The following is an 11,767-nucleotide window of genomic DNA, read 5'->3' on the forward strand; positions in this document are numbered from 1 at the left end:
CATCAGTTTTGGGTGGTGGCCATGTCATGAGAAACAGTTACTTTTTCTGGTCAAAGACCCTCCTTGTATGTAGTGCCCTTCCTGCCAGATCAAACCAGTAGGCATCAGTTTGATGTTTGTCAGATCAAATATTGGGAAAATTGAGTCCTTTTGATTTGAGCTCAATAACCTAATTAGTCTCAGAGATGTCCTCGTTAAAGGGCTTCCCTTTTGAAGGTTAACAATAGCTGACTCAATCCAAGTCCCAAAGGAAGCATAGCTGGAAAAATTCCCTTATATTTTAAATTATTTTTATAAACTGACCCAACTGAAAATGCAGGAATAAAATGCAAAATCCCAACTGCAAGTCTGCAGACTGTACGAAAGAAGCTGGGTCAAAGTTCAAAGATCCAAGGAAAAAATGAGAGGGACACCATCCAAGAAGTCCTAACTTTTGGACAAGCATAAGTTTTATGTAGGTTGGAATGTCTGGAACTATGGAAGAGGAACAAGGAAAAAAGTCGTAGAGTCATTTAGAATCTCTACTGCAGTGGTTCCCCACCTGGGGTCCACGGACCTCTCAGTTAATGGTGGGGGTCCATGGCATAATAAAATTTGGTAACCTTTTAGAGTAAAGGAACTCTAAAGGAGCTCTAGAGCAAAAGAACAGGAGAAACCCTGTTCACCTCTTATCACTGTTCTGCCTTTGGTTCTACTTGGACTAATCTGCACATTAACACAATCTCCCTACCTGTGCTCCACCTCCCTTGAGACACTTGCCTAATCCCAGTGTGTTGGCCTTTGAACGCTTGCAGTGACCTACCCTCAACAGCTTCCAGGGACAGGAGTTCCCGGTTTCCATGATACTCCAGGTGGACACCTGCTCTTTGATTCCCCTCCCGGCCCTAATGAGCTGCTGCTGCTCTTGGGGGAACGCCGGTCAGTGTGGTGAAAGCTTGGGTGGCCAAGGAAGCTGCGCTTTTCTCAGTAGCTCAGACAGCAAATCCACCTCGTGTGTCTCCTGCAGCACCGTGAGCAGGCAGTCTGATTATCCGTAGTGTGTACCAGAATGCTCTCGACACCTCAGGTACAAGCAGGGAGTAAGTGTTGTTCAGAGTTCCTGAAGGTTCCTATGGGAGGGCCCTGTGAAGTCAGATTGGAACGGGATGTGCCATTCTGGACGGCCATGCCAGTGTTGCCATGGGAAGCCAGTGCGTGCAGACTGAGCACTTGGGATATTGCAGTGGATCCATCCCCCAAATGTAGCAGCATTTGCAAGCATGAAGGAAACAAAAATGTGCAAAATATCTGAACCAGTTTGAAAAGGCTGGTGTGAAGTCAGCTGAGTTCCTGCAATCTCCGCTTTACAAAAATGCTTGAAGAGGTTCCTCCCCTGCCTCTGGTGGGGTTTCAGCTGAGTTCCTGCAATCTCCGCTTTACAAAAATGCTTGAAGAGGTTCCTCCCCTGCCTCTGGTGGGGTTTCAGCTGAGTTCCTGCAATCTCCGCTTTACAAAAATGCTTGAAGAGGTTCCTCCCCTGCCTCTGGTGGGGTTTCAGCTGAGTTCCTGCAATCTCCGCTTTACAAAAATGCTTGAAGAGGTTCCTCCCCTGCCTCTGGTGGGGTTTCAGCTGAGTTCCTGCAATCTCCGCTTTACAAAAATGCTTGAAGAGGTTCCTCCCCTGCCTCTGGTGGGGTTTCAGCTGAGTTCCTGCAATCTCCGCTTTACAAAAATGCTTGAAGAGGTTCCTCCCCTGCCTCTGGTGGGGTTTCAGCTGCCTCTTTTCCCTTGAGCGCAGACTGTGGTTTCTCTTTTCCCTTCTTGTCTTTCCAGGGTATTGACCAAAAATAACTTGCCTCCACAGCCTCCTCCACAAAGGGCTAGCTTTGTCTTTTAAAGTTAAGAGCAACCTTTAGAAGGAGATTTTGCAGAATGGTTGCGCCCTGATGGGGAACTGACAAGATGCAGACTCCTCATGTAATCGGTGTAGGAATTGGTGAGGAGCTAATAGAGCTGCTGCCCCACAGCTCCAATAAACCAGGCTCATTCTTGGCCTCTGGTGCTGTTAATGTGGAATTTGCACATTCCCCCACATGGGTTCCTCTCGAGTACTCCACTTTCCTCCCAGCTCCCAAAGAGAAAAAGGTTGGTAGGCTACAAACATAGTTGGCTGCTATACCATGCCCCTATTATTGGCAAGGGATAGAATCGGGGTGTAGCTGACAGGAAAGTGAGAGAATCTTTCATAGAGATGATTATTGGGGAAAGGGGATTACTGTGTGAGCTGGCATAGTCTAGACAGACTGAATCACCTCCTTCTGTGTTACAAGGAAAAATAGAAATAGGCAGTAATAACTTCATTATATTTTACTTTAATGATTTGAAGACAGTTATCTTTGATAAACCATTAACTGACAGTTGTCACATTGAATTACAGGGAAGCGGATGATAGAGACGTACTTTGATTTTCGTCTGTACAGACTCTGGAAATCCAGGCAGCACTCGAAACTGCTGGACTATGATGACATCTTGTGAGAAAAGGGAAGATGGTATTGGAAAGATCAATTGTAACTGCTCCTATTGTGAAGGACATCTCCTCAGTGCAGATGATGGAGTGTCTGTGAAGGGACGGAGAAGAACCAGGACACTGTTCTGTTGTATCTTATTCGGAGGAAGAAAGGGTTCATGGAAGTTCTGGTAAAGAATGGATCAGAGCAGTTAGGAGCTTTGCCTCCTTCTGCAGATAAAGCAGGAGTCCGAATTTTACTTTCTGCAGGGTGAGTCTGACCCAGGTCAAGACAGGAGAGCTCGGGTTATTTTTTTTTTCATCCCACCCTCCTTGCACAAAGGATGGGCTGCAGGGATCAGCTGTTGGGATCCTGGATAAACGAGAAGGTGCCAAACAAGATTCCTTGAAGGTTCCTTGGGCTTGACTTGATACATGCATGGTTCTGGAGCTCCCCCTCATTGCTCCTGGACCTGAGACCTTCAACGGAGGCCAGTATTGTGGGGAGAAAAAGCTGTTGAAAGTTTTATTACTGAATATAGGCATAATGGATTTTTAATTGATTAGTGCTAATTATGAGTTAGTTAATAAGAGTTTCTCGGTAGTTAGGATATTTTCATCTATTTGAGAGTGTGATGCAGTGGGTTCCCATTAACATTAGTTTACCACTCAATCAGTGGCAAGGAAGAGCCAGGTGAAGGGTTCACCATGTTGAAAAGTTGACTCTTCAGACAGAAATACTGAGAGGTACCTTCCTGTGATGAAGTAAATTTATTGCCTTTACTTTGTTTATTACAGTCCTAGCATCATTGTGTCTATCAGATGTGATAGAGTTGTAGAAAAATAGTTTTGTGAGTTTTATTGTGTTTTAAACAAAAAGGATGTGGAAACCGTGAAGAATCAGCAATTAAGTTGTTGGTAAAATGGCAACAACTGGATAGGAGATTTAACAATGACAGGAGTTTATTGTGAGGGCAATTCTTACAGGGTAAGTTTTATCAGATCCGTTATGAACACCAACAGCATTGCCTTTATCTAATTAGAGACACTGTGATGATCTTTGTTACGAATTATGGATTCATCCCTCTCCAAGGAAGCCCTAATGCACTAGCAAAGGTCTGAATATGAAACGTTGACTTTTATTGATTGACATTCTGGTATTGATTGGATTTAATGATTATTTATGCTCAATTCCATTGCACCGTCATAGCAAGTAACTTTCTTTAAATGGTTGTGTGGCAGAACCTTGGAGATGTTTTATTGTTGTGACTTAGGCTAGGCTATGTAGGTTAGGAGATGTCCTTTAGTTAGGATATTACTGTAATCAAAAGGTTTTATAAAAGAATATTCTTGAATGTGTTGCAATGTAGTCTAGCCATATGGGGGGGAGGGGAGAAACACTCAAACTTGATTTTCAGTCAGCTACTTTTAAGGTAGCTTCAACTCTTGAATTCTTTATTAATGTAAAATATACAAAAAATTAGGCTCGTCTCAGTAGCCAGATTGTTACCTCTGTGTTAAAAGTTGGGAGTGTGTGGGGGGTGGGGTGGGAAGCGGGGACACTGAAGACCTTAACCTTCCAAAACCCAAAGAATTGCAGATTACCAAGCACCAAATATATTCTCCAATCACAATTTCCTCATTATAAAACCTTAAGCTATAGAATACAGTATTATCATGCAGGTATATTGTGATTGTAACAAATGATTTTAATTTCACCATTTAAAGCATGCAGCTGTTCATTAAAAAAAAAATTCATCTTAAGTATTTTACATACATATTTGTAATTCAACAATTAATGTTAGTCAAATTTAGCACTGCCGGTCACTAGTGGTGAGCACGTTCTATGACTACAGATGGAACACAATTAACAAATGGACCATCAGTTAATTAGGAATAAGAAAGACCATTCATCCCATTTTGGTCGTTCCTGCAATGCTCAACCCTGTCCTGCAACAGTACTGGGTTGGTTATTTAAATAAGTTCCAGGTTTTTCATGTGGGAGATCCATTTCAAAGTCGATGATTCCTGTGCGCTTTCTGATAATCAGTTTCAGGTTGGAATTCCTTCAGTGACTGACCCTTGAAATTTCAGAGTGGTGTCTTCAGACATCCTGGAGAAAGGACATTAATACTGATTTCATCGCTTTGCAAAGAATTGCCACAAATCTGTACCAGTCCCTGAGAAACGTTACGACAACTTGAATTAGGACAGTCTCTCAGCAATTCATCATTTTGAATTTGCCTTTATTAAACCTTTGTTTTTCTGAAACAATTTCACAATTTAATTTAAACAAGGTCTGAAAATGCACACTGTTAACTGTCCCTCTGTTACACCCTACAGCACTCCTTTGTTCAGCAACAGTCAAATTATGAGCTGTCCTTTGGGAGGCTGCCTTTAAAGTGAGTCATTTTTCTGCAACCACTGGCGTGTTTCACATGTTCTTGATGATAACCATCATCAATTCACTGTTAAGGTCAAACTCAGAAGTGGGGTATTGGTTCAACCTCTGAATTACTTCATTCCCAGCTATTTATCTCGCCCCACACTATTTTACATTTAAAATTAGAATTTCAGGACCACGGAGAATTTTCAGTAGTGCTTATGTTTAACTATATGTTGCATTACGTTCGCACGACTGAACACTTATATTGATTTTTTATGAGGTTGAAGTTCATGTCAAACCACTCATTCATTGTTGATTGCACTGGGGATGAAATGACAGCTGTGACTGGATTTCCACACATAGCTCTGTGCACATGAACACTGGAAGTTGCTGACAGTTACAGAGTAAACCATGAGCCAAGCAACCCACACAAAATGCTGGAGGAACTCAGCAGGCCAGGCAGCAACTATGGATGTTTTGGGCTGAGACCCTTCGGCAGGAAACTACTGCAAACTCCAGACCAAAGTTTGGTTGGGCTAGCAGAAATTTTTCATTCATTATTGAACTATTTCAGATAAACTGGAAATCTGATTTCCCCTCGTGCCATGTTTAATTTTTATATACTATATATTAAGATACAACGTGGAATATGCCCTTCTGGCCCATTGAGCCATACCCCAAATTAATCCTAGCCTAATCATAGGACAGTTTACATTGACCTACCAACTAATATGTCTTTGGACCGTAGGAGGAAACCCGCACAGTCTCAGGGAGAACGTACAACCTCCTCACAGACAGTTGCAAGAATTGAATCTGGGTTCCCTGCACTGTAAAGTGTTCTGGTAAACACTACACTACCGTGCTCCCCCCAATTTTTGTAGAAGTACTGGTTTAGAACTTGTCAATGAGCGTTGCCTAAAACATCCAGAGTCTCTCAAAGCCATTTACAGGGCACAAGCATTGGAAATATGGATTACAATCTTCGTGTGATTGATCAGTAGAAGAGTAGTTAAGCATTGATTGACGGTTTATAGAATTAACTTGATAACCTGAAGTCAGCAGAGTGTAGAAGAAGTTACTTTTAGTCTTGATACACCCATCACACTTAATTCATTTGCAGAAAAGTTCAGCCTAGTATAGGCTTCAGTAGATAAAAATCTTGAGTGACTTGGGTTGGATCCTCACTGACCATTAGCACGGTGGGGTGTTGGAGTTTTTCTCATCCCTTGCTTTCCTAATGCATTATGGTTCACTATGCTTAAAATACCTCTTGGAAAAACCCAATGAACCCACTTTGGTGCAGGTTGGTGCTATGTGGCAATAAAGCAAGACTGTGCTAATTGGCACTGTTGGGCACTGGATATCACTGGGTGATAGGATGCTACTCCTATTCCTACCAAAAAAATCATTTATTTCACTTTGTTTCATGTTAGTAAAATAACATTTCCAGTGAACCCAGTGAGTTTTAGGAGGGTAGGAAATATACAGATACACAGGACCTTGACTTAAGCTACAACCCAGTTTAGACTCTTGCGAATCCTCCAAATACCTCTAGCCACACACTACACTTATACTCTGGACCCTGCCTCTCATTCCTGATTAATGAGCAAAGCAAGTGTTAGACCATCAGCATTTCCAAACATTCAGGTGCTGGATTGTCGGATTTTCACTGTTGATGGTGGCACCAACTGATCTATTGCGTCCTGATGCTGCTTGTTAAATACACAGGCCGATTGCCATCATTTAGTAGGGAGTGGGTGGAACAAGCCTGTCCCACGTGCTCCTCAACTGATTTCTCAGGTAGCTTATGTGAGAGATGCTGGATACAGTTATTGTCGTGATCCCTTATTTAAATGCATTAATAATGCATTAAATACAAAAGTTTAGTTAAATGCATTGGTGATAATACACCTCAGAGATGTGTCAAATGGCTGCATTATATTTTTAATTGTCAGCAGCAAATGCAGCTGAAAGTTTTCTCTGGAGAGGTAACCCAGTTTTGTCAAGAACACATTCTATAATTGTACTGCTTGGAGCTTTTCACCAGAAGTTCAAAGGGACAGAGCACCTTTTTTTCAGTCTCCTCTCCCGTGTTATCCTTGTTGGAGCTTTCTCTTATTTTTTTCTATATGTAGCACCTGCAATGAGTTATACAGAGGATTTGTAAAGATAGTTTTACCAGGCTGCAGAGCACTCTACGTACGTAATGTTTCAAATGAGATATCTGAAATGGCAATAATTAAGTCCAGATAATTGATTAGAGGGTCTTTAAGCTTCAATACATTTAAAATCAACAGATCTTTTTATTATGATGTAAATTTTATGGAGACCTAAGATTAAAAAAAAGACATGGTGGAGCTGATACCCCAGTTAATCAAGGCACATCTTGTGTTAATAGTATTAGCAAAGTTCAGCAGATGATAAGTCACTCCAATTATATTGAATTTCCATTTACTCTTTTCCCAACCCGTTTCTTCCCTGCTCTTGAATTCCTGCCATATCCTCCCCCCAATCCGAAAATCTTTTTCCCCATTCCCAGTTATATGAGCTCGTGCTGTAAATCTCGTGGGCTGTTGCATCAAATGCCAGATGGCTTCACAGAAAGATTTGCAGGGTAACAATACCAAGAATGAGTCAGATCTAATTTCAAGCTCTATCAATAATTAAGAGTATTGTCAAGCCCCGAATTCTAAATGGCAGAGCATTAGAAAGATTTTGGAGGTAGTAGTGGAGAGTTAAGGGTTAATACTTAGAAAACTGAAAGAGCTTAAAACGACGAAGCAAAAGTAGGTCGTTCAGCTCCTTTGTTGACTGTTCAATAAGATCACGGGTGGCCTCTTACATCACTGGTACTCTTCATTGATCCGAAATCTCTTAATATCCAAAAAACGATCGATCTCAGTTGCTCTGTGGCGAAAGTTAATGCATCGAAAATAAATGGTCCTCACGAACCATCTAGAAGTATACATATAAACTGAACCATCAGCTGCAGGAATGTTCGTGATCAAAGTATTGTGTCCACAGACTGAGTTTCACTGCATCTTCAACGTACCGTGAATTTCTTTGCATCAAAGAACTGTCAGGGAGGATGCTTTTTAAATGATCAGTGATCATCTTGCCACTTTGTACCAATCACTTCAGCCACGGAGGCAAATTGTAGCCCAAGCAACATTGAAGGTTTAAGCTGAACATCAGCCCAATGTATTCTCTGTAAGGACGTTGCTCCTGCTCAGATCAGTGTTGCTGCTTTATCTCTGTGTCGGGATAGAGTCTTCGACTCTGAGTCCAAGCCGCATATCCAGATCCGGGAATACAAATCCTGATTTTCCCAACATTTACACTTGAACAACCTGGTTATTTCAGGCAAAATATTTGGCATGGTAAGGATTCTGAAATCTTGATGCAAATCTGAGGTTTTACTCAGCAGTGCTGGTTAGACTAGTGGATAGTCTTGGTTGCTGTAACTTATTTTGGTGCAGGAAACATTAGGATATCATGAAACATGATGCAGTGCCACTCAGAAATGTTAATAATTCAGAAAGGTCCTGGGTGATTATTTGGCATAATACTAGTTAAGTAGGTTTTATATTTAGTATGGTGCCATTTCAAAAAGTTTGATGAGTGGTTTGTTGCTAGTTAAGTAGTTTGGTTTTTGGAGTATCACTGATTAGCAGAGATTAATGTTTAACACAGTTCCGGTTCCACACTTTTGATTGATGTGGTGTTGGTAGGAGCTGATCAGACCTCTTGTTTGGTCCTTTGCCACATGTTGTGTCTGAATTTGTTTCAGTTTTGCCTTTATATCTGTACTGTTTCATGGAAGCACAGATTTTCTATTTTATCAAAATGAAATCACTCTGTTGAATACTTGGAGCAATAAGTTAGAGTGCTGCGCGTACATCTTGGGGGATGGCTCCCTTGTTCCCCTACACAGGCTGCGTGCACCAGCCTCATCACATCTCACCTGCATTCCTATTACAAAGGGACGATAGCATGGCAAGGATGATTGGGAGTAGCTGTGATTTAAAGGCCATTTGTAGCCTAGCCTCTTATTTATATCCTTGTCCTGGGTGGTGTTGGGATTGTTAGCTCTCTGTGAAAGGCCATTGGGTGGGACACTCTGACCATCCAACAGGCAAACCACCAATAATAACACAACTGCACCCAAGCTACCGCCACTGCACTGGCTACAAGGTGTTGGCCAGATTCTAGTCTGTGATTATTGGGAAAATATCTTCTGTCCCCACTTTGTTTATTGATGTTAACCATGTTGCAATGTAACTCTGAGCAGAGTTGCTTGAAGCGTAATGTCCTGGAGATTCACAGGTTGGCAGGAAGTTCCTGCTCTTTCCCTCCCCGCTCCCAGTGCTGGATGGTACCCATTAGGTCAGGTGACCTGCTGCCTACGGCGTCTTTTCTCAGTTTCTGAGTCATCAATTGCCATCACCCTGCAACGCTTCCCACTTCTGAAGCTTTGTGCCCTTTGCTGTCTTCCCACTTCCTTCACATGCTTCCTCTCTCAAATTCTCCAGGGGTTCCCAACCTTTTTTCATGCCATGGACCAATACCATTAAGCAAGGGGTCCATGGACCCCAGATTGGGAACCCCTACACCTCACCATCACCTTCTCTCATCCTTCCATACTTGCCCTTTCTTCTTCCCTCGCCTACCCTTCCCTTGCTGTCTTCTCTCCTCAGCTCGCTTCCTGACCTCTTCTTCCCTCATTTCCGCTTCCCTTGCACTCTTCCCTCAGTGCTCCATTCCCTGCCCTCTTGGCCCTTTATCACCTCACATCCCACCCTCTTCACTCCTCACGTTCACTTCCTTCACTCTCAAGCACCCTTGCACCCTCATTAGCTGCCTTATTCTCCTCCAGTGTCTTACAATGGAATGCTCACCGACCTCTGAGGCAGCCATGCAGAGCCTACCAACGTGCCTCCCTGCTTGGGAATCCAATGTCAAACCGGTCTCTGATACGTGCAACCTCCTCCACCTTCACACTGGGTACCAGGACGCCAGAAACTCCCACAGCACCTGGCATGGGTTAAGTGATTAACAAAGTCCACTGACCCTCCATATAGCATAGTCTTCCAAAAGAATGTAACTCATGCCGTTTTGGACTGATCTTGAGAAATTAAATGCCACAAAACCAAAAGATCCATTTGCAAACAGTGAGCTACAGTGCAGCCTGACCAGGTCTATCCCAAGGGATGCCATCTTCTCTAACTCTGCCTGTTTTACCCACCACTCTCTGATTATTGTATAAATGTACAAACTGCTCTTTCCTTCTTGTAAAGCTCTGCACTTTCTGTATTTAACATTCAGTACTGATTTGAATAATTTTTAACATTTTACAGTTTCAAGATGTTATTTAATAAACTGTTTTGAGAGAAAAGAATGACATGAATGATCCTGCTGGGCTTTTCTTTATTGCTTGTCTCAGTAGGCTGTGAAGTGGGGATTTGAAACGAGCAGTGAGTCACATACTAGACATCCTACTCGCATAGGTGACAATAGCACTACAGAACCCATCGCTTGGTTGTGAATTAGTTTGAAATATGCTGAAGGCGTCTTTAAAAACATTGTGTAGAAATATGCATTTGAATCTAATTGTACTCCTTGTCTTGGGCTGTATTTATAGATGAATAGCAAGAGGGGAAAACTGTTTGCAAATGTACCAGCAGTTAGTGAGATCCCACAGATGAATCTGTTGCATTAATGTCGACTGCTGGAAGAATATTGCAAGGATTCGTACTCAATTTAGCATCAGACAGGACCATGGCAGGGTAGTTGGTCCTGCTGCCTCGCGTGTCCAGTGATCTGGGTTTGATCCTTGCCTCAGATGCTGTCAACGTGGAGTTTTCTCTGTGGCAGGGTTTCACCTTCTGTGTTTCAGTTGCTTCCCACATTCCAAAGACATGCTGGTAGATGAACTGACCCTAGTGAGAGTGGGTGGAAGGAGGAGAGCAGGAGACCAGCATTCCAAGATACTTAACATCCAATGAATTTGAAATTTATTCATTGTTGTAATGAAGGAAATCTGCCCTAATTAGTACACACAGAGCTCCCTCGAACAGCAATATGATGATGGCCAGATAATCCATTTATTGATGTTTGTTGTGAGGTAACTATTGGTAAAGACATTGAGGATAACTTCGATAGTGCCCCAAATATCACCGTGGGGTTTTCTTAAGATGCACTGGTGTAAGCAGAGTTAACTTTGGTTTAAGAGCCTAAATATTCTATATCGCTTTTGAAAACATTAAAAAGCATTGTAATATTTTAACACAATCATCAATAAAAAGCACTGTACAGTTCATCAGTCAAATTCTATTCCCACAGGCATTTTTTAAAGAAGTTCCTGACACACTAATTGACAGTGTAGTTGACAGAGTTAATTGCTCACTAGTTTCTGGCATTTTTCCGAATTCCTTAAAAACTGCAGTAGTTAAACCCCTGCTTAAGAAAAATAAGCTAAACTGCTCTGTTTTGGACAATTTTAGACCTGTTTTCAACCTGCCTTTTCCATGTAAGATTTTAGAAAAAATAGTTTTTCAACAATTAAGTGATTATTTAAATAAAAATACAATTCTTGACAATTACCAGTCAGGTTTTAGATCAAATCATAGTACTGAAACTGCATTGCTTAAACTATGTGATGGCTTGTGGCTTCATGTCACTTGCAGGTAACATATCAGTTCTTCTTTGATTTGAGTGCAGCATTTGATGCCATAAATCACAGCATTCTCATAAACTGCCTGAATCGTTCTAATACTGCCTTCAGATGGTTTCAATCTTATATAACAGGAAGAAATATTTTGGTTAGCTAAGGCGATTGTATGTCTAAAACCTAAATATTGTCTTTGGTGTGCCGTAAGGATCAATTCTTGGCCCAT

General features: G+C 41.8%; 1 protein-coding gene across 1 annotated transcript in view; it reads left to right on the forward strand.

Annotated features, from left to right (window-relative positions):
* The window catches only part of nsmfb (NMDA receptor synaptonuclear signaling and neuronal migration factor b), a 75,962-nt gene extending 65,693 nt beyond the window's left edge, over positions 1 to 10,269 (forward strand). Inside the window, exon 16 of the mRNA XM_073052205.1 lies at positions 2,417 to 10,269. Coding sequence (XP_072908306.1) covers positions 2,417 to 2,514 — 98 coding nt within the window. The 3' untranslated portion in view covers positions 2,515 to 10,269. The remainder of the gene's footprint in view (positions 1 to 2,416) is intronic.
* The last annotated feature ends 1,498 nt before the right edge of the window (positions 10,270 to 11,767 follow it).

The sequence above is a fragment of the Hemitrygon akajei genome, chromosome 7 (genome assembly GCF_048418815.1).
Source record: "Hemitrygon akajei chromosome 7, sHemAka1.3, whole genome shotgun sequence".
Classification (NCBI taxonomy): domain Eukaryota; kingdom Metazoa; phylum Chordata; class Chondrichthyes; order Myliobatiformes; family Dasyatidae; genus Hemitrygon; species Hemitrygon akajei.